Raw genomic sequence first — 27,779 nt, forward strand, 5'->3', positions numbered from 1 at the left:
ACCTAGATGCATTTAAATGGAACTTGTTTCCGTTGCAAAACGCAAATGTTTGGACAAATGATTGCACCCCTGTTTTTGTTGGTACCAACGGCAACAATAATTTGAACTCAGCTAAATTATCTAAACGTGTTCACTTCATAGGCTGTGGTCAGTGCGGTATGGAAGAAATTACAACATGTATCCCAGTGGACCCTGCCTCGAACGGTAATCCACTCATTTATGGCTCCATATCTAAATTGCCTGCAGAAGGTGGCTCTTTCAGTCGAGCAAGGAGATGGATGTCAATCGAAATAGAAGAGATGGTTGAAATTCTAAAACTGGCTTTACCAGTGGTAAGCTTAATACTTCTAGAAAAACGTGTTAAAATGCACTTCGTATACTTTTTCTAGGCTACAGTTTTTTTATTGGTATTATATGATATTGAGTACCATAGTACTTTTACAACGTTTCCTTTTGATAATGACAACACGGATTATGTATCTGTTGTTGAACGTGATTGGGACTTGATTTAAAAACCAGGGAGCGTATAAATAAAGTGATACTACAACTCTTTTTCCTCAGTTCATCTCCATGCTGATGCTCATGCTAATCAGTTTTGTTAGCACGGTGTTCTGTGGACACTTAGGCAAAACGGAGCTGGCAGCTGTGACTCTGGCCACTTCGGTAAACGCAGCTCTTTGACTACTTTGAACTGAACAGTGTGTAGCCAATAGCCATGGCTTGCTTTGAGATCACTGTCTTCCTGAAAAAGCAATTCATACAAGTCACAAGAAACATCACCATTTACCTGCAATCACTCAAAGTCCCTTGTGTGGTGAACAGCTAGGAGCTCATGAATAAAACAATTCTGTGCCTTCTGACCAGCGTGCATGTAATCTTAACTCATGACAGAATCTCGCCCCTATGTCAACAGGTGGTCAATATTACAGGCATATCCATCGGCACCGGGCTGGCATCAGCCTTCGACACACTGATTTCTCAGGTAAGGTGACTGACTGACTGATGAATTTGGGGGTGTTAAGAATATTGGAATTTCAAAGGAGCTTCCCGAATTGACTGCAATTCAAATGGAATTAACCCCAAATATGTTAACTTTGTACCTAAAATGATAACATATCATTAGGGATGATCCTTGAGATCAGCAGCACCTTCATCCTGTCAATCCATCTCTGCTGTGTGACTGTAGATTTTCGGAAGCAACAATCTGAAGTATGTGGGTGTGATCGTGCAGAGAGGGATTCTGATCCTGCTCCTGTCCTGCTTCCCCTGCTGGGCTCTCCTCATCAACACAGAGCCCATCCTACTGGCCTTCCATCAGAACCCGGAGGTCTCCAGGTCAGCCCCACTATCACATACTACTACTACAAACATTTCTGAAACTGGAAACACTTATCTCCCTCACTAGCTTTAAGCACCAACTGTCAGAGCAGCTCACAGATGACTGCACCTGTACATAGCCCACCTATAATTTAGCCCAAACAACTACCTCTTTTCCAACTGTATTTAATTAATTTATTTTGCTCCTTTGCACCCCATTATTTATATTTCTACTTTGCACATTCTTCCACTGCAAATCTACCATTCCAGTGTTTTATTTGCTATATTGTATTTACTTTGCCATCATGGCCTTTTTTTTGCCTTTACCTCATCTCACCTCATTTGCTCACATCGTGTGTATATAGACTTGTTTATACTGTATTATTGACTGTTTGTTTTACTCCATGTGTAACTCTGTCGTTGTATCTGTCGAACTGCTTTGCTTTATCTCGGCCAGGTCGCAATTGTAAATGAGAACTTGTTCTCAACTTGCCTACCTGGTTAAATAAAGGTGAAATTTAAAAAATTAAACAAATACTATGTCACATCCCATACCTGGTTTATGTTTCAAGTAGGTGTGAAATGGGAGAAACAGTTTTAATTAGAAGAATTTGGTACTGGCTGAGCCCAGAGGTCTCCAGGTCGTGCTCACTGTCACAGTCATATCTTGGTCAAGTTTCTAGTAGGAACGAAACTGGATATTATAATTAAAACATTTAGTAGAAGGATGAGGTTCTGGCTGAATTTAGAATGCTCATTTAAAAAAAAAAAATTGATTAGGAGAACCTGAGATCACATTTTAATATAGGGCGTTCTGAAGCCGTCAGACCTGACCTCCATTAATGCCTTGTTCTTTATAATTGAATGATTGATGACAGGTCTAGACAACACGTACCAACTCCACGAGAGGGCTAAAGAGGGCTCAGTCCCCTAAGCTCAAACTTGAGCCCCCTCAGTTTTAGATGCATCTCCCTATATAACCAGAGCAAAAAATAAGCAAATGATTGAGTGACTGGTTGTCGCAAAACAATATTCTATCTGCACTGTCAAATCAAATTTTCTTAGTTACATGTACCGAAGACAACGTGAAATGCTTACTTACGAGCCCCTAACCATCAATGCAATTTTTAAAAAATACAGATAAGAGTAAGTGATAAAAATAACAAGTAATTAAAAGAGCACCAGTAAAATAACAATAGTGAGACTATACAGGGGGGCACTGGTACAGAGTCAATGTGAGGTGGCACCGGTTAGTTGAGGTAATATGTACATGTAGGTAGAGGTATTAAAGTGACTATGTATAGATGACAACAGAGTAGCAGCGGTGGAGAAGAGGGGGGCATGCATATAGTCTGGGTAGTAATTTTGATTAGGTGTTAAGGAGTCTTATGGCTTGGGGGTAGAAGCTGTTTTGAAGCCTCTTGGACCTAGACTTTGCGCTCCACTACTGCTTGTCGTGCGGTAGCATAGAGAAGTCTGACTAGGGTGGCTGGAGTCTTTGACAATTTTTAGGGCCTTCCTCTGACACCGTCTGGTATGGGTCCTGGGTGGCAGGAAGCTTGGCCCCAGTGATTTACTGGGCCGTACGCACTACCCTCTGTTGTGCGTTGTTGTCTGAGGCCGAGCAGTTGCCATACCAGGCAGTGGTGCAACTTGTCAGGATGCTCTTGATGGTGCAGCTGTAGAACCTTTTGAGGATCTGAGGACCCATGCCAAATATTTTCAGTCTCCTGGGGGGGAATAGGTTTTGTCATTCTCTTCACGACTGTCTTGGTGTGTTTGGACCATGATCGTTTGTTGGTGATGTGGACACCAAGGAACTTGAAGCTCTCAACCTGCTCCACTGCAGCCTCGTTGATGAGAATGGGGGTGTGCTCAATCCTCTTTTTATTCCTGTAGTCCACAATCCTCTCCTTTTTCTTGATCACGTTGAGGGAGAGGTTGTTGTCCTGGCACCACACGGCCAGGTCTCTGACCTCGCTGGCTCGTCGTTTTCGGTGATCAGGCCTACCGCTGTTGTCATCTGCAAACTTAATGATGGTGTTGGAGGCCTGTCTGGCCGTGCAGTCATGAGTGAACGGAGAGTACAGGAGGGGACTGAGCACGCACCCCTGAGGGGCCCCTTTGTTGAGGATCAGCGTAGCGGATGTGTTGTTACCTACCCTTAATACCTGGGGGCGGCTCGTGTTACGCCCCTGAAAACAGGGGAGAAATAATCACGAGAGTGATACGGTGTTGTATTCTCAAGTCAACATTTAGTTCAATCATTTCACAAAAGTAACACATTACATAACAGAAAACCCATTATACAAATAACACAGCAAAATATCTTATTAACAACACGCATGTTCATTCACAATCGACATAAAATGGCAGCTACTCTCAGTACGACGCTATCCTTCACTTCAACCGAGCAGCTAATATTACTCTCTTCAAACTTTAACTTCCTCAAGACGTTACTAAAACACACCTTAAACACTTTTGACATGTTCGCTAGTTATAACATTTAAATTACTATTTTTATCATCAATAAAGTACCTGAGAACAGGGGAGAAATAATCACGAGAGTGATACGGTGTTGTATTCTCAAGTCAACATTTAGTTCAATGAGAAAAGACCGCGAATTTCCCCAGGAATATGCGTGGAGACCAGAGCAATCGATCTCCGGCTCATAGATTAAGAGCATTTCGTAGATCACAGATTAACACTTTTAGGCACCACAAAATAAAGTAATCAATATAACGTTTACACATTACTCTCACAATTTGTACCCTTTGACAGATTTGAACTTTAACACAATTATATGAATGTTATCAATCTCTATCAACTAATACTGAATGCATCTTTTTAACCTTAGATGTTTTAAGATCCTCACATGCTATGAACTTACTAATACTTTTCAATGTATAACAGGCTATGAATATGTCCTTTAACCTGTCACACTCGTCAGGAAGTCCAGGATCCAGTTGCAGAGGGAGGTGTTTAGTCCCAGGGTCCTTAGCTTATTGATGAGCTTTGAGACACTATGGTATTGAATGCTGAGCTGGAGACAATTAATAGCATTCTCACATAGGTGTTCCTTTTGTCCAGGTGGGAAAGGGCAGTGTGAAGCGCAATAGAGATTGCATTATCTGTGGATCTGTTGGGGCGGTATGCAAATTGGAGTGGGTCTAGGGTTCCGGAACAGCTGGTGCTCTCATGCATGTTTCAGTGTTATTTGCTTCGAAGGCGAGCAATGAAATAGTTTAGCTCGCCTGGTAGGCTCGTGTCACTGGGCAGCTCTCGGCTGTGCTTCCATTTGTAGTCTGTAATGGTTTGCAAGCCCTGCCACATTTTACATTTTTTTTTTTTTCACCTTTATTTAACCAGGTAGGCTAGTTGAGAACATGTTCTCATTTGCAACTGCGACCTGGCCAAGATAAAGCATAGCAGTGTGAACAGACAACACAGAGTTACACATGGAGTAAACAATTAACAAGTCAATAACACAGTATAAAAAAAGGGGAGTCTATATACATTGTGTGCAAAAGGCATGAGGAGGTAGGTGAATAATTACAATTTTGCAGATTGACACTGGAGTGATAAATGATCAGATGGTCATGTACAGGTAGAGATATTTATTGGTGTGCAGAGAACTGGAACTTAAGGCGGCCAAATGAGGTGTTGGCTTTAGGGATGATCAGTGAGATACACCTGCTGGAGCGCGTTCTACGGATGGGTGTTGCCATCGTGACCAGTGAACTGAGATAAGGCGGAGCTTTACCTAGCATGGACTTGTGGATGACCTGGAGCCAGTGGGTCTGGCGACGAATATGTAGTGAGGGCCAGCCGACTAGAGCATACAAGTCGCAGTGGTGGGTGGTATAAGGTGCTTTAGTGACAAAACGAATGGCACTGTGATAAACTGCATCCAGTTTGCTGAGTAGAGTGTTGGAAGCAATTTTGTAGATGACATCGCCGAAGTCGAGGATCCGTAGGATAGTCAGTTTTACTAGGGTAAGTTTGGCGGCGTGAGTGAAGGAGGCTTTGTTGCGGAATAGAAAGCCGACTCTTGATTTGATTTTCGATTGGAGATGTTTGATATGGGTCTGGAAGGAGAGTTTACAATCTAGCCAGACACCTAGGTACTTATGGATGTCCACATATTCAAGGTCGGAACCATTCAGGGTGGTGATGCTGGTCAGGCGTGCGGGTGCAGGCAGCGAACGGTTGAAAAGCATGCATTTGGTTTTACTAGTGTTTAAGAGCAGTTGGAGGCCACGGAAGGAGTGTTGTATGGCATTGAAGCTCGTTTGGAGGTTAGATAGCACAGTGTCGAAGGACGGGCCGGAAGTATATAGAATGGTGTCGTCTGCGTAGAGGTGGATCAGGGAATCGCCCGCAGCAGGAGCAACATCATTGATATATACAGAGAAATTAGTCGGCCCAAGAATTGAACCCTGTGGCACCCCCATAGAGACTGCCAGAGGACCGGACAGCATGCCCTCCTCTGACACACTGAACTCTGTCTGCAAAGTAATTGGTGAACCAGGCAAGGCAGTCATCTGAAAAACTGAGGCTACTGATTCTGCCGATAAGAAGATGGTGATTGACAGAGTCGAAAGCCTTGGCAAGGTCGATGAAGACGGCTGCACAGTACTGTCTTTTATCGATGGCGGTTATGATATCGTTTAGTACCTTGAGCGTGGCTGAGGTGCACCCGTGACCGGCTCGGAAACCAGATTGCACAGCGGAGAAGGTACGGTGGGATTCGAGATGGTCAGTGACCTGTTTGTTGACTTGGCTTTCGAAGACCTTAGATAGGCAGGGCAGGATGGATATAGGTCTGTAACAGTTTGGGTCCAGGGTGTCTCCCCCTTTGAAGAGGGGGATGACTGCGGCAGCTTTCCAATCCTTGGGGATCTCAGATCCCCAAGGAAAGAGGTTGAACAGGCTGGTAATAGGGGTTGCGACAATGGCGGCGGATAGTTTCAGAAATGGAGGGTCCAGATTGTCAAACACAACTGATTTGTACGGGTCCAGGTGTTGCAGATCTTTCAGAACATCTGCTATCTGGATTTGGGTAAAGGAGAACCTGGAGATGCTTGGGGGAGTAGCTGCGGGGGGCGGAGCTGTTGGCCGAGGTTGGAGTAGCCAGGCGGAAGGCATGGCTAGCCGTTGAGAAATGCTTGTTGAAGTTTTCGATAATCATGGGTTTATCGGTGGTGACCGTGTTACCTAGCCTCAGTGCAGTGGGCAGCTGGGAGGAGGTGCTCTTGTTCTCCATGGACTTCAGTGTCCCAGAACTTTTTGGAGTTGGAGCTACAGGATGCAAACTTCTGCCTGAAGAAGCTGGCCTTAGCTTTCCTGACTGACTGCGTGTATTGGTTCCTGACTTCCCTGAACAGTTGCATATCGCAGGGACTATTCGATGCTATTGCAGTCCGCCACAGGATGTTTTTGTGCTGGTCGAGGGAAGTCAGGTCTGGAGTGAACCAAGGGCTATATCTGTTCTTAGTTCTGCATTTTTTGAACGGATCATGCTCATCTAAAATGGTGAGGTTACTCTTAAAGAATGACCAGGCATCCTCAACTGACGGGATGAGGTCAATGTCCTTCCAGGATACCCGGGCCAGGTCGATTAGAAAGGCCTGCTCACAGAAGTGTTTTAGGGAGCGTTTGACAGTGATGAGGGGTGGTCGTTTGACTGCGGATCCGTAGCGGATACAGGCAATGAGGCAGTGATCGCTGAGATCCTGGTTGAAGACAGCGGAGGTGTATTTGGAAGGCCAGTTGGTCAGGATGACGTCTATGAGGGTGCCCTTGTTTACAGATTTAGGGTTGTACCTGTTGGGTTCCTTGATGATTTGTGTGAGATTGAGGGCATCTAGCTTAGATTGTAGGACTGCCGGGGTGTTAAGCATATTCCAGTTTAGGTCACCTAACAGAACAAACTCTGAAGCTAGATGGGGGGGCGATCAATTCACAAATGGTGTCCAGGGCACAGCTGGGAGCTGAGGGGGGTCGTTAGCAAGCGGCAACAGTGAGAGACTTATTTCTGGAGAGAGTAATTTTCAAAATTAGTAGTTCGAACTGTTTGTGTATGGACCTGGAAAGTATGACATTTCTTTGCAGGCTATCTCTGCAGTAGACTGCAACTCCTCCCCCTTTGGCAGTTCTATCTTGACGGAAGATGTTATAGTTGGGTATGGAAATCTCAGAATTTTTGGTGGCCTTCCTGAGCCAGGATTCAGACACTGCAAGGACATCAGGGTTAGCAGAGTGTGCTGAAGCAGTGAGTAAAACAAACTTAGGGAGGAGGCTTCTGATGTTGACATGCATGAAACCAAGGCTTTTTCGATCACAGAAGTCAACAAATGAGGGTGCCTGGGTTTACCTCCACATCACCCGCGGAACAGAGGAGGAGTAGAATGAGGGTGTGGCTAAAGGCTATCAAAACTGGTCGCCTAGAGCGTTGGTGACAGAGAATAAAAGGAGCAGATTTCTGGGCATGGTAGAATATATTCAGGGCATAATGCGCAGACCGGGGTGCGGGTACAGCGGAGGTAAGCCCAGGCACTGGGTGATGATGAGAGGTTGTCACTGGACATGCTGGTTGTAATGGGTGAGGTCACCTCATGTGTGGGAGGTGGGACAAAGGAGGTATCAGGGGTATGGAGAGTGGAACTAGGGGCTCCATTGTAAACTGAAACAATGATAACTAACCTGAACAACAGTATACAAGGCATATTGACATTTGAGACATACAGCGAGGCATACAGTAATCACAGGTGTTGAATTGGGAGAGCTAGCTAAAACAGTAGCTAAAACAGTAGGTGAGACAACAACAGCTAATCAGCTAGCACAACAACAGCAGGTAAAATGGTGTTGACTAGGCAGGGAGGGTCGGATTAACTACACACAGAGCCTGAGTGCGGCTGGGGCCGACAGATAAGACATGAACAAGCAGAATGGAGTACCGTGATTAATGGACAGTCCAGCATGCATCAGCTATGTAGCCAAGTGATCAGTGTCCAGGGGGCAGCGGTGGATGGGGCAGGAAAGCTGGACTGGCGAGTGTTATCCGGGTTAAAAAAACTAACAATGACTAAATAGCTTGTAGCTGGTTAGCTTCTGGAGGTTCTTGAGTGTGTTCTAAAAATGAAAAGTAATAGGTAATACGGTAATTCACATTGGGTGAGGCAGGTTACCGGAAGGTATAAACAAATTAAAAATCGAAAGAGATAGAAAGTAAATATGGGTCCAGTGAGTGTTTGGGACGCGGTGATTCAGACTGTTAGCAGGCCTGTGCTAACAAGCTAACAGTTAGTATGCCGGGGCTAAACAAGGTAGCAGTTAGCGGACCGGGGCTAAACAAGCTAGCAGTTAGCAGGCCGAATTAGCAAGCAAGGAGATAGCAAGGGCTAGAAAGTTAGCCTTTGGGGGGCGTCGCGATGGGGTGAGTCTGTTTATGCCTCTTCATGCGGTGACATCGATAGACCGGTCGTGGGTCCGGATATTGTAGCCCAGGAGTATGCTTCGGTGGTAGCACAGGAGCTCTGGCCGGGCTAGCTTCAAGCTAAGTGGGTGGAAACGCTAGCCAGGAGTAATCATCCGGGGTTGCGGTTAGCTAGTTAGCTAGTTGTGAAGATCCAGCTGAAGATGTTCCGTTTGCAGTGGGAATCCGGGGATAAAAAAAATAATAGGTCCGTTATGCTCTGGTTAGAGTCGCGTTGTTCGAACTGGCGAGAGCTTTCCGAGCTAAAGGTTAGCTGATGACCGGTTAGCTGAAGACCGCTAGCAATGGTTTGCTGACTGATAGCTGGTAGTGATGGCTGGTAGTTAGCTGGCTAGCTTCAGTTGAGGGATTCCGGATCCGAAGTAAATATAAATACTTTAGAAAAAATAGCTACATTGGGTGAGGCGGGTTGCAGGAGAGTATTTAGAAGTTGAGGTTTAGCAAAATGTTTTAAAAGATATGCGAAGAAAAATATGCAAAAAAAAACTATATATACAAGGGACACGACAAGACGTCTGACTGCTACGCCATCTTGGATTCACATCCGACGAGCGTCAGAGCTGGTGTAGTACAATTCAAACTTAGTCCTGTATTGATGCTTTGCCTTTTTAATGGTTCATCAGAGGGCATAGTAGGATTTCTTATAAGCTTCCGGGTTATTAGAGTTCCCCTCCTTAGAAGCGGCAGCTCTAGCCTTTAGCTCAGTGCGAATGTTGCCTGTCATCTATGGCTTCTGGTTGGGGTATGTACGTACGGTCACTGTGGGGACAACGTTATTGATGAAGCCAATGACTGATGTGGTGTACTCCTCAATGCCATTGGAGGAATCCCAGAACATATTCCAGTATGTGCTAGCAAAACAGTCCTGTAGCTTAGCATCTGCTTCATCTGACCACTTCTTTATTTATCTGGAATATATAGGTCACTGGTGCTTCCTGCTTTAATTTTTGTTTGTAAGCAGGAATCCGGTGGATAGAATTATGGTCAGATTTGCCAAATGGAGAGCTTTGTATGTGTCTCTGTGTGTGGAGTAAAGTTGGTCCAGAGTTTTCCCTCTGGTTGCACATTTGACATGCTGATAGAAATTTGGCAAAACAGATTTAAGTTTCCCTGCATTAAAGTCCCTGGCTACTGGTTGAGTGTTTTCTTGTTTGCTTATGGTGGAATACAGCTCATTCAATGCTGTCTTGGTGCCAGCCTCTGACTGTGGTGGTATGTATACAGCTATGATAAATACACATGAACACTCTCTAGGTAGATTGTGTGGTCTTCAGCTAATCATGAGATGCTCTACCTCAGGCGAGCAATAGCTTGATACTTCCTTAGATATCGTGCACCAGCTATTATTTACAAAAATACATAGTCCGCCTCCCCTTTTCTTACCAGATGCCGCTGTTCTATCCTGCCGGTCAGGGTATAACCAGCCAGCTGTATGTTGATGGTGTCCGTGAAGCACAAAATATGCTGTGTCGGCACAGTTGGGTATGACTCCTTTGGGTTCCCATAAAAAGCAGGGGGTAAAACGCTTCTAACCTTTGTGATAGGGTAAGTTAATAATGTGATACTACTCCACCTGTAACTTTATTTATTAGGGTGGGTTAAGTTTACTACTTGGGCACTGGTGAGGACACCATGTTGGATGAAATCTTTCCTGCTGTTCCTACAGGGGCCTGCCCGATCATGGGGTGTGAGGTTTTCATTCTGACATTGACTGACATTGAATTGATAATGCCCGAGCAGTGGCGTATATTCATGGAAGTCAAGGGACCCGCCCCACAAAAAAAAAGTTGCCAATGTATTTTGTTCAATTCGCAGAAGATGCTCAATGTATATAATATACATTCATACCATTCTCCAAGTGGAAAGTTTGTTTGGAGAGCTCACAAACGGCATAACACTCATGATAAAGAACTTTTGGTTAACTTAATTGCATTTACTAGTTTACTGTCAAGTTCTTTGGCGAGCATGTGTCCGGTTTCTCCATGTTTAATGTTGTGGTTGCAGAGACAAAGACTGTGTTAGAGTTTTTGATTTTAATTAGGGCCAATTTCAAGTTTTCATAACAATTGGAAATCTGTATTTTTGGGTGCCGATTTGAATTTTTTAATACCTTTTTTATTTAACTAGGCAAGTCAGTTAAGAACACATTCTTATTTTCAATGACGGCCTAGGAACGGTGGGTTTAACTGCCTTGTTCAGGGGCAGAACGACAGATTTTCACCTTATCAGCTCGGGGGATCCAACGCTCTAACCCCCTGCCTCTCATTGCACTCCACGAGGAGCCTGCTTGTTACGCGAATGCGGTAGAAGGTAAGTTGCTAGCTAGCATTAAACTTATCTTATAAAAAAACAATCAATCAATCATAATCACTAGTTCTAACTACACATGGTTGATGATACTACTAGTTTATCTAGCGTGTCCTGTGTTGCATATAATCGATGCAACGCTGGGGGATGATTTTTAACAATAGCGCGTCGTTGGACGACTGTACCTAACCATTAACACCAATGCCTTTATTAAACTCAATACACAGAAGTATATATTTTTAAACCTGCATATTTAGCTAAAAGAAATCCAGGTTAGCAGGCAATAATAAACAGGTGAAATTGTGTCATTTGAGTCAGGGAATATGCAACAGTTTGGGCAGCCTGGCTCATTGTGAACTAATTTGCCAGAATTGTACGTAATTATGACATAGCATTGAAGGTTGTACAATGTAACAATAATATTTAGACTTAGGGATGCCACCCGTTAGATAAAATACAGAACGGTTCTGTATTTCACTGAAATAATAAATTTTCTGTTTTCTAAATGATAGTTTCCGGATTCGACCATATTAATGACCAAAGGCTCGTATTTCTGTGAGTTATAATTAAGTCTGATTTGATAGAGCAGTCTGACTGAGCGATGGCAGGCAGCAGCAGGCTCATAAGCATTCATTCAAACAGCACTTTTGTGCCTTTTGCCAGCAGCTCTTCGCAAGCACAGTGCTGTTTATGACTTCAAGCCTATCAGCCTGATGGCTGGTGTAACCGATGTGAAATGACTAGCTAGTTAGCTCGGTGTGCGCTAATAGTGTTTCAAACGTCACTCGCTCTGAGACTTGGAGTAGTTATTCCCCTTGCTCTGCAAGGGCTGCGGCTTTTGTGGAGCGATGGGTAACCCGGCTTTTGTGGAGCGATGGGTAACGCTGCTTCGAGTGTGGCTGTCGACGTGTTCCTGGTTCGAGCCCAGGTAGGGGCGAGGAGAGGGACGGAAGCTATACCGTTACACTGGCAATACTATAGTGCCTATAAGAACATCCAATAGTCAAAGGTTAATGAAATACAAATGGTATAGAGAGAAATAGTCCTATAATTCCTATAATAACTAAAACCTGTTACCTTGGCATATTGAAATCTCATGTTAAAAGGAACCACCAACTTTCATATGTTCTGAGCAAGGAACTACAACGTTAGCTTTTTTACATGGCACATATTGCACTTTTACTTCTCCAACACTTTGTTATTGCATTATTTAAACCAAGTTGAACGTGTTTCATTATTTATTTGAGGCTAAATGGATTTTTATTGCTGTATTAAAATAAGTGTTCATTCAGTATTGTTGTAATTGTCATTATTACAAATAAAAAAATAAAAGTTGGCCGATTTTTAAATCGGTAGCATCTTTTTTGGTCCTCCAATAATCGGTATCGGCGTTGAAAAATCATAATCAGTCGACCTCTAGTTTTAACAGCAATGTATCATAGGTGAATTGTGACTGACTGATATACCAGTAATGAGTCCTTATATTAGGATGCAAGGTGATTTTGTAGCTCAGTCGGTCGGAAGTCGACCTACTGTCATTTTGATCCTCTCATGCGCCAATATTTTCCTGATTTCCTGCAACCCTACACATTTTGTCAAGGGTCTGAGATAAAACAATTTCAGTTTTAAAGCTAATTTCTTACAATTCTAGACATTTTGCCATGGCTTATACCATATTTTTTTATGCTCTGAGTGACTAAAATGTTATTACAAAATCAGTGGGGGTCCCATGCCATTTATGGATTTTTTTTTTTATTCTGTCTAGTTTTCATTTTGGTTGTTATTTGTCAAATATGATCTTATACAGTTGAAGTCGAAAGTTTACATACACCTTAGCCAAAAACATTTAAACTCCGTTTTTCACAATTCCTAACATTTAATCCTAGTAAAAAAATTAAAAATCCCATTCTTAGGTCAGTTAGGATCACCACTTTATTTTCAGAATGTGAAATGTCAGAATAATAGCAGAGAAAATGATTTCAGCTTATTTCTTTCATCACATTCCCAGTGGGTCAGAAGTTTACATGCGCTCAATTAGTATTTGATGGCATTCCCTTTAAATTGTTTAACTTGGGTCAAATGTTATGGGTAGCCTTTCACAAGCTTTCCACAATAAGTTGGGTGAATGTTGGCCAATTGCTCCTGACAGAGCTGGTGTAACGGAGTCAGGTTTGTAGGCCTCTTTGCTCGCACACGCCTTTTCAGTTCTGCCCACAATTTTTCATTTTCATCAACGTTACTATGGCCAAACAATTCTATTTCTGTTTCATCAGACCAGTGGACAAACCGTAGTCTGTTTTTTTATTTTTTATGGTGGTTTTGGAGCATTGGCTTCTTCCTTGCTGAGTGGCCTTTCAGGTTATGTCGATATAGGACTCGCTTTACTATGGATATAGATACTTTTGTACCCATTTCCTCCAGCATCTTCACAAGGTCCTTTGCTGTTCTGGGATTGATTTGCACTTTTCACACCACAGTACGTTCATCTCTAGGAGACAGAATGCGTCTCCTTCCTCAGTGGTATGGCTGCTGCGTGGTCCCATGGTGTTTATACTTGCGTACTATTGTTTGTACAGATGAACCTGGTACCTTCAGGTGTTTGGAAATTGCTCCCAAGGATAAACCAGACTTGTGGAGGTCTACAAAAATTTTTTTGGGAGGTCTTTGGGATGATTTTCTTTTGATTTTCCCATGATGTCAAGCAAAGAGGCACTGCGTTTGAAGGTAGGCCTTGAAATACATCCACAGGTACACATCCAATAGGCTAATTGACATCATGAGTCAATCAGAAGCTTCGAGAGCCATGACATCATTTTGTGGAATTTTCCAAGCTTAAACAGCTTAGACAACTTTGTGCATGTAAACTTCTGACCCACTGGAATTGTGATTTAAGTGACATAATCTGTCTGTAAACAATTGTTGGAAAAATTACATGTGTCATGCACAAAGTACTTAGTTTGTTGACAAGAAATTTGTGGAGTTGTTGAAAAAAGTTAATGACTCCAATCTAAGTGGAAGTAAATTTCCAACTTAAATTGTAAATACTGTATGTAGCGCCATTTTATGTTATCAACATACAGCATTTTATCTGGTTTAAGTTTACACTGAACATGTTTTGCAATCCCAAACATTCTATTCATATGCGTATATTTTTTGGAGTGGCGACACTGCTGCTAAATGAATATAGGGAAAACACTGAGATGACGGTTTGCTCCTGCATGTTCATTAGATGGTATTTATTTTGTGTGTGTCCTTCAGGCTTACTCAACTCTATGTGAGGATCTTCATGCCTGCTCTGCCAGTGAGTTAACAAAGCCCGTAGTTCTTACAGAATTCTACAAAGTGTTGGCTCATCCTACTGATTTAAGATCTGCATCTCATGGCTGCAGTGTCTCCACAGGCATGTTTCATGTATCAGCTACAAGGAAGATACCTTCAAAACCAGGTGCTGTATGCGTTTCAATAGAACTTGTTTGTCATTGTGGTTGCGACTGGGACCCAACAGACCAATCAGTGGGTGAGGTTAGGCCACCGTTTTCCCATTCCATCCTCATTGTCTAGTATATATGCTTGTGTGTATTACTCACAACAATTGACAGCAATTTTTCTATGAAGTTAAAATAAATGGCACCAAAATGCGTTGTACTTGATGCACTCGCGAGCGGAAGTATTCCTTACTTGTTTTGGATTACATGATGTCTATTTTAAATGTTATGGTTATTTTACATCCTTTTGAGGGGGAAATTAAATGGGAACACCGTGTGCCCACCCTCTGAGCTTATGAGATCTGAGGGGTATACTACAAAGCAGAACCAAATCAAATTTGATTGGTCACATACATGGTTAGCAGATGTTAATGCAAGTGTAGCGAATAACAATCCCCAACAACTACCTAATACACACATCTAAAGGGGTGAATGAGAATATGTACATAAGTATACGGCATAGGCAAGGTGCAGTAGATGGTATGAAATACATGTGATATGAGTAATGTAAGATATGTAAGCATTATTTAGGGTGGCATTGTTTAAAGTGACTAGTGATCCATATTTTAAGGAGTTGGCCTTAACAAATGTTGCCTGAATATTCTGTAATAACTTTTTTGATTTTTAATTTTACCTTTTATTTAACCAGGCAAGTCAGTTAAGAACACATTCTTATTTTCAATGATGCCCTGGGAACAGTGGGGGTTTGAACTCGCAACCTTCCGGTTACTAGTCCAACGCTCTAACCACTAGGCTACGCTGCCACCCCAGTAAGATAAGCTTGAAATGGGCATGGTCTCTATCTGTTAACATTGTCCAGTGCTTATTTAATTTATTTTGTCGACATTTAGAAGGTTTGCATAGAAAATAGATGCGACAATTGCCTGCTAGGATTTGTTTGTTTTGCACTAGCTTGTGTTGATTTAAAAACAGCTGGACGTAATGTCGCACACACGCACACAAAAAAATAAAACATCTTGTAGTAGTTAGTGTTTCCATTATCCATTTGGGCAAATTGCGCGTTCCAACCTATCTGTTTCATGTCTCAGGTATCCTGCGAAAGCCAGCATGGATAGAATGCAATAATTAACAAAAATTTGCCATATCCTATGTGCCAACGTATCGCCAGTCTGCTATGGTGAAATTCCCGTAGATCTGAAATAATTGTATGGTGAAACTTGCCAGCAAGGCAAAGCAATTCAGGCATTCTTGAAAGTCAGGACAATCTTTATGGGAAAAAAATGTATTTAGCAAGCGGTAGGCATTTAGAATTAAATGTGGTGACATCATGTTCCCCCGCATTCCTTCAGAACTATTCAGCAATCATCATTCATTTGAATAACACTGTTTCCAGTTGTTGCAAAAAAGAACGTTTATTCTATATCTGACATTTCCATTACACATGTCGCAAAGATTTTTTTTGTTCCATTTCTTTTGTGGAATAAACCTGGGTCAATGGAAACGTGCCTCAACTGACTCAACAACCAAAACCACTTATCTGTTTGGCTTACTTAATGATCCAGAAAATGAACTGTTTTATAAGTTCTGGCTGATTGATTATACTTTGTAGAATACCCCTCTGTTCCAACGCCCACTGTGACATTGTAAGAACAATGTTGTCCTGCCGTTGAGACTGTATTTTTCCGACAGGGTATCATATGGCCCCAGGTGATAACTGGAGTGGTGGGGAACCTTCTAAATGCGATCACTAACTACACCTTCCTCTATCAACTCAATTTGGGCGTGGCGTGAGTTACATTTATAAAAAACAACGTTGTCATACAGCCATATCAACAAAAAAAACATGAGAGATGGCGGTCACCCCTCAACTTTCATCCTCTCCATCACAGGGGCTCTGCAGCTGCTAACACCATCTCCCAGTACACCTTGGCTATAGTCATCTATGTGTACATCCTATGGAGAGGGCTGCACAAAGCCACCTGGGACGGTGAGTCCCTGACCTCTGAATTCAGTTTGTATTGATGTGATGAAAGTCAATATATTGCTTTGCACAATAGCCAGGGGACAAGGTTGATATTGATGTGGTTAGTTTTAGATCATGTCATATAGATGGGGAACCATCTTACCAACTGTAGTCAAACATTGCTAATTGCTGAAGTGAGTGATGCATACATGCATGCATACATACATACATACATACATACATACATACACACACACACACACAGTGGGGCAAAAAAGTATTTAGTCAGCCACCAATTGTGCAAGTTCTCACACTTAAAAAGATGAGAGGCCTGTAATTTTCATCATAGGTACACTTCAACTATGACAGACAAAATGAAGAAAAAAAAACTCCAGAAAATCACATTGTAGGATTTTTATTGAATTTATTTGCAAATTCTGGTAGAAAATAAGTATTTGGTCAATAGCAAAAGTTTATCTCAATACTTTGTTATGTACCCTTTGTTGGCAATGAGAGGTAAAACGTTTTCTGTAAGTCTTCACAAGGTTTTCACACACTTGCTGGTATTTTGGCCCATTCCTCCATGCAGATCTCCTCTAGAGCAGTGATGTTTTGGGGCTGTTGCTGGGCAACACGGACTTTCAACTCCCTCCAAAGATTTTCTATGGGGTTGAGATCTGGAGACTGGCTAGGCCACTCCAGGACCTTGAAATGCTTCTTACGAAGCCACTCCTTCGTTGCCCGGGCGGTGTGTTTGGGATCATTGTCATGCTGAAAGACCCAGCCACGTTTCATCTTCAATGCTCTTGCTGATGGTAGGCTTTGTTACTTTGGTCCCAGCTCTCTGCAGGTCATTCACTAGGTCCCCCCGTGTGGTTCTGGGATTTTTGCTCACCGTTCTTGTGATCATTTTGACCCCACGGGGTGAGATCTTGCGTGGAGCCCCAGAACGAGGGAGATTATCAGTGGTCTTATATGTCTTCCATTTCCTAATAATTGCTCCCACAGTTGATTTCTTCAAACCAAGCTGCTTACCTATTGCAGATTCAGACTTCCCAGCCTGGTGCAGGTCTACAATTTTGTTTCTGGTGTCCTTTGACAGCTCTTTGGTCTTGGCCATAGTGAAGTTTGGAGTGTGACTGAGGCTGTGGACAGTTGTCTTTTATACTGATAACAAGTTCAAACAGGTGCCATTAATACAGGTAATGAGTGGAGGACAGAGGAGCCTCTTAAAGAAGTTAAAGGTCTGTGAGAGACAGACATCTTGCTTGTTTGTAGGTGACCAAATATGTATATTCCACCATATTTAAATTAATAAAAAATCCTACAATGTGATTTTTCTGGATTTTTCTTTTCTTATTTTGTCTGTCATAGTTGAAGTGTACCTATGATGAAAATTACAGGCCTCATATATTTTTAACTTAAGTGGGAGGACTTGCACAATTGGTGGCTGACTAAACACTTTTTTGCCCCACTAAGTGTACTTGTGAATAAAAATGATTCAAATGTATCTTCTCTTGGTCACTTGGAATTTTCATGATTACAGGAGCTGTTTAACACTGTCAACTAAATGTCACCGTACCCTGTCCCTTTGACCCCCAGGCTGGTCACGTGACTGCCTGCAAGAGTGGGGGCCTTTCCTCTACCTGGCTGTTCCCAGCATGCTCATGATGTGTCTGGAGTGGTGGACCTATGAGATTGGAGTATTCATGGCAGGTCAGGGGTGAAATTAGGGCATTTACCTTCAGAACTACCATGTTTTGTTTAAAAAATATATGCATACACAGCACACCTATTCATTCCAGGTTGGGTTTTTTGTACTATTTTCTACATTGTAGAATAGTAGTGAAGACATCAACTAGGAAATAAAACATTGAATCATGTAGTAACCAAAAAAGTGATAAACAAATAAATTATATTCGAGGTTCTTCAAAGTAGCTACTCTTTGCCTTGATGACAGCTTTGCACACTCTTGGCATTATCTCAACCAGCTTCATGAGGTGGTCCCCTGGAATTAATTTCAATTAACAGGTATGCCTTAAGTTCATTTGTGGATTACTTTCCTTCTGAATGCATTTGAGCCAATTAGTTGTGTTGTGACAAGCTAGGGTTGGTGTATAGAAGATAGCCCTATTTGGTAAAATACCAAGTACATATTACGGCAAGAACAGCTCAAATAAGCAAAGAGAAACGACAGTCCATTACTTTAAGACGTGAACGTCGGTCGATACAGAACATTTAGAATGTTGAAAGTTTCTTCAAGTGCATTTGCAAAAACCATCCAGCGCTATGATGACTGGTTCTCATGAGGACCGCCACAGGAAAGGGAGACCCAGAGTTACCTCTGCTGCAAAGGATAAGTTCATAGTTATCAGCCTCAGAAATTGCAGCTTAAATAAATGCTTCAGAGTTCAAGTAACAGACACATCTCATCAACTGTGTGAATCGGGCTTTCATGGTTGAATTGCTGCAAAGAAACCATTACTAAAGCACACTGAGAGCAATGGACATCATTCTGGTGGAAATGTGTCCTTTGTTCTGGATTCCAAATTGGTGATTTTTGGTTCCAGTCACTGTCTTTGAGACGCAGTGTGGGTGAACGGATCTCTGCATGTGTATTTCCCACCATAAAGCATGAAGAAGGTGTTATGTTGTGGGGGTGCTTTGCTGGTGACACTGTCTGACTTTATTTAGATTTCAAGGCACACTTAACCAGCATGGCTACCATAGCATTCTGCAGCAATACACCATCCCATCTGGTTTGCGCTTAGTGGGACTAGCATTTGATTTTCAACAGGACAATGACCAACACACCTCCAGGCTGTGTAAGGGCTATTTGACCAAGGAGAGTGATGGAGTGCTGCATCAAATGATCTGGTCTCCACAATCCCCTGACCTCAACCCAATTGAGATGGTTTGGGATGAGTCTGACCGGAGAGTGAAGGAAAAGCAGTCAACGAGTGCGCAGCATATGTAGGAACTCCTTCAAGACAGTTGGAAAAGCATTCCAGGTGAAGCTGGTTGAGAGAATGCCAAGAGTGTGCAAATCTGTCAAGGGAAAGGGTGGCTATTTGAAGAATCTCAAATATAAAATATATTTTGATTTATTTAACACTTTAACGTGTGTATGTGTATGTGTGTGTGTGTACACACACAGTGCCTTTGGAAAGTATTCAGACCACTTGACCTTTTCCTCATTTGGTTAGGTTACAGCCTTATTCTAAAATCGATTTAAATTGTTTTTTTTCCCCTCATCAATTTACACACAATCCCCCATAATGACAAAACAAAAACGGGTTTTTAGAAATGTTTGTTAATTTATCAAATGAACTTGAATATTATATTTAAGTATTCAGACCCTTTAATCAGTACTTTGTTGAAGCACCTTTGACAGCGATTACAGCCTTGTCTTCTTGGGTATGAAGCTACAAGCTTGGCACACCTGTTTCTCACATTCTTCTCTGCAGATCCTCTCAAGCTCTGTCGGGTTGGATGGGGAGCGTTGCTGCACAGCTATTGTCAGGTCTCTCCACAGATGTTTGATCGGATTCAAGTCTGTGCTCTGTGCTGGGCCAATCGAGGACATTCAGAGACTTGTTCCGAAGCCACTCCTGCGTTGTCTTGACTGTGCTTAGGATCATTGTCCTGTTGGAAGTTGAACCTTTGCCCCAGTCTGCGGACCTGAGTGCTCTAGAGCAGGTTTTCATCAAGGATCTCTCTGTACTTTGCTCTGTTCATCTTTGCCTTGATCCTGACTAGTCTCTCAGTCCCTGCTGCTGAAAAACATCCCCAAAACATGATTCTGCCGCCACCATATTTCACCGTAGGGATGGTGCCAAGTTTCTTCCAGACAGGACGCTTGACATTCAGGCCAAAGAGTTTCATCAGAGCAGATGTCTCTTACTAAGGGGCTTCTGTCTGGCCACTCACCATAAAGACCTAATTGGTGGAGGGCTACAGAGATGGCTGTCCTTCTGAAAGGTTCACCCATCTCCACAGAGGAACTCTGGAGCTCTGTCAGATTGCCATCGGGTTATTGGTCACCTGCCTGACCAAGGCCTTTCTCCCCTGATTGCTCAGCTCTAGGAAGAGTCTTGGTGGTTCCAAACTTCTTCCATTGAAGAATGATGGATGCCACTGTTCTTGGGATCTTCAATACTGCAGAATGTTTTTTTGGTACCCTTCCCATGATATTTGCCTCGACACAATCCTGTCTAGGAGTTCTACGGACAATTCCTTCGACCTCGTGGCTTGGTTTTTGCTCTGATATACACTGTCAATTGTGGGACCTTTTTTATATAGACAGCTGTGTGTGCGTCTTTCCAAATCATATCCAATCAATTGAATGTACCACAGGACTCCAACCAAATTGTAGAAACATCTCAAGGATGATCAATGGAAGCAGGAGCTCAATTGAGTCTCGTAGCAAAGGGTCTGAATACTTATGTAAATGTATTTTTGTTTTATTTTTAATACATTTGCAAAATTTTCTAAACTTGTTTTCACCTTGTCATTATGCGGTATTGTGTGTAGATTGCTGAGAATTGTTTTATTTAATCAATTTTATAATAAGGCTGTAATGTACAAAATGTGGAAAACGTCAAGGGGTCTGAATACTTTCCGACGGGAACTATGTGTGTATGTTTTTATATGAACGCACCTAAAAGGGAGGGAGAGAAACAAACAGGAATTTTCACAGAACCAGTCACAGCAACATTTAGTTATGTTCAGAAAGTATTAAATTATAACTGTCCAGTGAATCATACTTTTTAAGTTAATTTTCTGTTAACCCAAATGTTGCTGACTTTTCCCTTTAATTGTATTTGTGGACAAAGCATGAATTGAAAAGGGAACACTTCAAAAACTTGTCTCAAACAGATTGAGGAAATAGCAAGCATTTTTGAAACCTAGAATGTCAAACTGCTGAGGAGAATGAGTTTGCAAATCGGGGTCTACTCATTTAATATTTCGATTGACTGGTATACGCCCACACCATAACTTAGTTTTCCTTCAATTTTTTTTATTTATTTCACACACATTGTAATTGGTCATATTTCATAGTCTGGAAACACACTTTTTAAGATGACTGTTTATTTAAAGATAAAAGTGGTGTCAACCCTTGTCGGCATAAACCGGTAAAGTATATTAGTGCTTCAAATGCATTTAAGTTTTTTGTGAGCGTTTCCTGTATTTCACTTTCAACTTTTAGCATATTGAAAATATACTAGTTATGTTGACAATTCCTCACATTCAGATTTCTCCAGGTTTTATCGGTGAAGCTGAGCTGGGAGCTATGTCAGCCCTCTACCAGGTGTCCAGCGTCACATTTATGGTAAACTTAAAGGGATGCTCCGTAATTTCAGCCAGTAGTTTTGAAAGTAGTGCTCATTAACCAAAACGGGTCCCTGAAAAATGGTGTTCGACATCATCCATTTCGTATGATATGTTACGAATTCGTAAGTGCTTAAGATCTCGGACTGCACCTTTTTTAAACGGATACTTCGGGATTCTGGCAATGAGGCCCTTTCTCTACTCACCAGAGTTGGATGAACTAGTGGATACCATTTTTATATCTGCGTATGATGTGAGTTCGAGGTAGTTTTGCGAGCCAATACATGGAAGTCTGTATATGCTAGCAGATACCCATAAATTTCCAGTCATTGCGCTAGCTCTAGTTGGCAACTTCTTTCAAATAGCAAGCTGAGACATTAAAAATGCTATCCACAATTTTAATCTGACTGGGGAAGTAGAAAAAAGGCCTCATTTATTGCCACTTTCATGCTATCATGTCAACTTATTTACATTTACAACTGGTTGAGAGTTGCATGAATTAAATCATTTAAAAAAATCTCTTTCTCTCTCAAGTTTCCTCTAGGGTTTGCTGTTGCTGCCAATGTGCGGATGGGGAATGCTCTGGGTGCTGGGAACACAGAGCAGGCCAAACTGTCTGGCAAGGTCTCCTTCATCTGTGCATGTAAGAGCCCACCCCTGCTCCCTGGCTACACACAAACTTCTACTAACTAACGATAACTAAGGCCAACGGCAATTAACCACCTCACACATTTTCAGTAAAAAAAAAACAAGGATAGTTTGATAATCTTTTGCCTGATTAGTAACTTCTTTAACTCGGACACACTCTTCTTGTTGTAACTTCATTGTCAGCTGAATCGCAATTGTTAGGTAGTTTGTCAGATTTGGTGTTCGTCTCGCCCTTGATGCTATATTCTAACCAGCTGGTGTAAAAGTTCAACTAAACATCCCAGCCATAAACGTTTTATTTTCTAAATAAGCCTGTTTGCTACTTGTGCTCTGTCCCAGTCACAGTTTCCCTTGTCATTGCCATTATCCTTGGGTTGACTAAAGACGTGCTAGGATACATCTTCACCCAGGACCAGTGAGTAGAGCTGGGGGCTGCCGCTGGGCCAATGACGGATGACGTAGTCCTGCAAGGTCTTCAGCTGTGGCTATGTTACTGTGTATTGATAAATGTGTGTAATGGGATCTGGGTATTCTTATTCACTAACTGTCCCCCTCTCTCTCTCTCTCTCTCTCTCAGGGATGTTATTAAAAAGGCAGCTCCGCTTTTACTGTTGTATGCCTTCCACCATGTATTCGATGCCATAGCGGTGAGGGCAGCACTGCTTCAGCTATAAGCCAATTGTACATCTTTACACTCATTGACTTGCTTGGTTGGTGACTGAATCATTACTCCAATTAGGATGTAAGTCCACGATTATCACCTCCCATTGCATGTCGTGGTGGATAGGCTTGAGGTGTACAGTATATTGATGCAATCAACTACAGCCTAGAAAATAACTGGTCTAATAACCTCAGTGATTCAGAGGACTCATCATTTTGTGCACATGATCATTGAGCTTTGAAACCCCTTCATCTCCATGTGTTACTCCACAACCCCCCTATTTTTTTTTTTTTAATGGTTAGACAAATCTAAAGGTAATTGCCAAAATAAAGGAAACCCTTGAGTAGGTCCACTCAACCCCTCAAGGTGAATGCCAATAATTACACAGCCATCCTGAGTGATCACCTTCGACCTATGGTGAATAATTTCTATCCTGATGGGAGTGGACAAAATGTTCATTCCCCCCTCCTATCCACAGGGCACAAGTGATCACTGAATGGTTTGATGAGCATGAAAATGATGTAATCCATATGCCATGGCTGTCTCAATCACCAGATCTCAACCCAATTGAACACTTATGGAAGATTCTGGAGCGGCGCCCGTGACAGCATTTTACACCACCATCAACAAAACTTAAAATGATGGAATTTCTCCTGGAATAATGGTGTCGTATCCCTCCAATGGCGTTCCAGACCCTTGTAGAAGCTATGCTAAGGCGCTTTGAAGCTCTTTTGGCAGCTCGTGGTGGCCCAATGTTTTTATTATTTTGGCAGTTACCCTGTGTATGCACATATAACAGGGCCTTTTCCTCCTTGGGAAGCGAAGTAAAGCCTTCTGGGTGTTTCTACAGGTGTTGATGGGTGGCGTTGTAAGGGTAGCAGGAAAACAGATGGTTGGTGCTGTGTCCTACCTGGTTGGTTACTACATTATAGGCCTGCCCATTGCAGTGTCTCTCATGTTTCCCTTCAAAATGTGCATATTAGGTAAGGCATTAGACATTTGGAGACTGCAATAACCCATCATTGTGATGTACAGTGTAACCTTTTCTCACATGGTCATATTGCCCATTTCTCTCAGGATTTAGGATCGGGTTCTTCCTATGTAGCATCCTGCAGTCTATTTTCCTTATTGTCTACATATGTAAACTCAACTGGAAACAAACCACCTATGAAGTAAGCAGACCCTCTTCTAACCTTTGTTCTTTTCATCCTGTTTTGAAATTGTTTTACCATCTTTACTGAACCAATGTTATACTTCTGACAATAATACATGTGGATTGTTTGTCAGTGATGCATACTGAATATTTTTTTTGTCAGGCACTGGTGAGGGCAGGAGTGCAGAGCCTTAAAGAGAACGCTCCCTGTCTGGATAAGACTCGGGGTATTTACAGGAACACTTTAACTTGTGCATAGTCAACCATGGACACCAGCCCTTAAAGAAACAATGAAGCAGCATTTCCTTGTCTTCTAACCCAATCTTTCCATTCCCCTATCTCCTCATAGGCTCGTACCAGACCCTTTTGACCAATGAGCTGAGTACGGTGGGTGTAGTTCTGTCTGTCAGGCATCTGGTTCTTCGGCGTGGCTTGGCTGTGGTCATCATGCTGCTCATCCTCGCCATTGGAATCGTCACCAACCAGCTGCTGACTGTTACGCTGCCCCCCAAGCCCACATTACCCATTTTATTCCCTAATGCAACAAACGCACAACTTGCATAGACATACTCACACAAGCTTTAAACCTAGTTGGCCTTTATTATTTCAACCACATTTCTTGTGTGCTATCATTTACATTTAAGTCATTTAGCAGATGCTCTTATCCAGAGTGAGTAACCTGGCAGTAATAATCAGCCAGAAATGTGCCTTTTAATATAAAACCTGAAACTAATCCAACATTATTGCATGTTTCAGGGAGATTTCCACACACGTAATGTTTATAAAGGTTATTGATATCGTTCAGCTTAATAATGGTCTGCTACGACAGCTTGGTTAGTCGGCTATGTTATGCATTGTGTCCACAGACAAGCGGTGGGGTCTGTCTCCACTCTTATTTCTCTCACCAGATTGTGGCCCTGCTGTGAAGTTGATTCATGAAAATAAAATAAAAACATAAAATGCAATGTTTGTTTGTCCCTGGCAAAAGACCAAACATCAGCGCTGGTCACTGTGGTCAGTCACCGTTGTCATGTGATTGCCTTGAAGAAATGGACCCGGGCCATACAGTTTGTCCACTTAGTTGTGGGCTGTAGTACATATTTGCATATTGAGCGATGTACATTTGCAAAAAAAAATATATATATATATATATAAGCGCCTCATCAAAAACATAATTGTTGAGTGTACTGTAAACTGATTGATTACATCAGAAAATGTCATTTTGATTAATTTGTTTGCATTCTTTAACAGATCTAAATACACATGAATTACTATCAATTGTTTCAAATATTAAAGTGATTCTTACAAAATATTGTTTGCAAGCTATGCTGCATGTTACACGACTTCGTTATAATTGACACATTCTATAACATTGACGCATAGCATAGGAATGTGTACTATGTATTTAAAGTTGAAGTTGGAAGGTTATGTACACTTAGGTCGGAGTCATTCAAACTTCTTTTTTTTTTTCAACCACTCCACAAATGTCTTGTTAACAAACTATAGTTTTGGCAAATTGTTTTGGGCATAACACAAGTAATTTTTCCAACAATTGTTTACAAATTATTTCACTATCACAATTCCAGTGGGTCAGAAATGTACATGCACATGCACGAATTTATGTCACGGCTTTAGAAGCTTCTGATAGGCTAATTGTCTTTTTCTTTAACTAGGCAAGTCAGTTAACAAATTCTTATTTTCATGACGGCCTTGGAACAGGTGGGTTAACTGCCTGTTCAGGGGCAGAACGACAGATTTGTATCTTGTCAGCTCGGGGATTTGAACTTGCAATCTTCCAGTTACTAGTCCAACGCTCTAACCACTAGGCTACCCTGCCGTGTACCTGTGGATGTATTTAAAGGCCTACTTTCAAACTCTGCATCTTTGTTTGATATCATGGGAAAATCAAAAGAAATCAGCCAAGACCTCAGAAAAGAAATTGTAAACCACAAGTCTGGTTCATCATTGGAAGCAACTTCCAAAAACCTGAAGGTACCATGTTCATCTGTACAAACAATAGTATGCAAGTGTAAACACCATGGGACCACGCAGCCGTCATACCTCAGGAAGGCGAAGCGTTCTGTCTCCTAGATTGAACGTACTTTGGTGCGAAAAGTGCAAATCAATCTCAGAACAACAGCAACGGTGAAGATGCTGGAGGAAACGGGTACAAAAGTATCTATCCACAGTAAAACGAGTCCTACATCGACATATCTTGAAGGCCGCTCAGCAAGGAAGAAGCCACTGCTCCAAAACCACCATAAAAAAGCCAGACTTACAGTTTGCAACTGCACATGGGGACAAAGATCGTAGTTTTTGGAGAAATGTCCTCTGGTCTGATGAAATCTAAAATAGAACCGTTTGGCCATAATGACCATCGTTATGTTTGGAGCAAACGGGGATGCTTGCAAGCTGAAGAACACCATCCCAACCATGAAGCACGGGGGTGGCAGCATCATGTTGTGGGGGTGCTTTGCTGCAGGAGGGACTGGTGCACTTCACAAAATAGATGGCATCATGAGGCCTGAAAATTGTGGATATATTGAAGCAACATCTCAAGACATCCGTCAGGAAGTTAAATCTTTGTCGCAAATGGGTCTTCCAAATGGACAATGACCCCAAGCATACTTCCAAAGTTGTGGCAAAATGGCTTAAGGACAACAAAGTCAAGGTATTGGAGTGGCCATTGTAACAGTATAACTTTAGCCCATCCCCTCGCCCATACCCGGGTGCGAACCAGAGTCCCTCTGCACACATCAACAACAGTCACCAAACTAAGCATCGTTACCCATCGCTCCACAAAAGCCGCGGCCCTTGCAGAGCAAGGGAAACCACTACTTCAAGGTCTCAGAGCAAGTGACGTCACCGATTGAAACACTATTTAGCGCGAACCACCGCTAACTAGCTAGCCATTTCACATCCGTTACACCATCACAAAGCCCTGACCTCAATCCTAACGAGCATTCGTGGGCAGAATTGAACAAACGTGTGCAAGCAAGGAGGCCTACAAACCTGACTCGGTTACACCAGCTCTGTCAAGAGGAATGGGCCAACATTCACCCAACTTATTGTGGGAAGCTTGTGGAAGGCTGAAACTTTTGACCAAAGTTAAACAATTTAAAGGCAATTCTATCAAATACGAATTGAGTATGTAAACTTCTGACTCACTGGGAATGTGATGAAAGAAATAAAAGCTGAAATCATTTTCGCTACTATAATTCTGACATTTCACATTCTTAAAATAAAGTGGTGATCCAAACTGACCTAAAACAGGGACTATTTACTTGGATTAAATATCAGGAATTGTGAAAAACTGAGTTTAAATGTATTTGGCTAAGGTGTATGTAAACTTCTGACTTCAACTGTACATTTTAATATTGATCTCTGTTGGTCTCTTATTAGACACCAGTGCCTTACTCAAGGGCATATCAACACGTTTTTAATCTAGACTAAAG

At 42.1% G+C, this 27,779-nt stretch overlaps 1 protein-coding gene across 5 annotated transcripts; it reads left to right on the plus strand.

Annotated features, from left to right (window-relative positions):
- Positions 1-25,794, plus strand: LOC118401491 (multidrug and toxin extrusion protein 1-like). 5 transcript variants are annotated; one of them, XM_035799043.2, is made up of 17 exons: positions 3-332; positions 562-663; positions 914-982; positions 1,187-1,335; positions 14,381-14,423; positions 14,523-14,567; positions 16,258-16,355; positions 16,458-16,555; positions 18,134-18,247; positions 21,796-21,863; positions 22,397-22,505; positions 22,850-22,925; positions 23,088-23,157; positions 24,022-24,154; positions 24,249-24,343; positions 24,488-24,551; positions 24,674-25,794. In XM_035799043.2, the coding sequence occupies exons 1-17, from the start codon at positions 159-161 to the stop codon at positions 24,886-24,888; spliced, it is 1,722 nt and encodes a 573-aa protein (XP_035654936.1). In that variant the 5' UTR covers positions 3-158; the 3' UTR covers positions 24,889-25,794. The 5 variants fall into 5 exon arrangements, with proteins under 5 accessions (XP_052331207.1, XP_035654939.1, XP_035654936.1 ...); XM_035799045.2 differs by having other exon boundaries at positions 9-204; XM_052475247.1 differs by lacking the exon at positions 562-663 and having other exon boundaries at positions 1-204; positions 14,512-14,567.
- The last annotated feature ends 1,985 nt before the right edge of the window (positions 25,795-27,779 follow it).

The sequence above is a fragment of the Oncorhynchus keta genome, chromosome 22 (genome assembly GCF_023373465.1).
Source record: "Oncorhynchus keta strain PuntledgeMale-10-30-2019 chromosome 22, Oket_V2, whole genome shotgun sequence".
Lineage (NCBI taxonomy): Eukaryota > Metazoa > Chordata > Actinopteri > Salmoniformes > Salmonidae > Oncorhynchus > Oncorhynchus keta.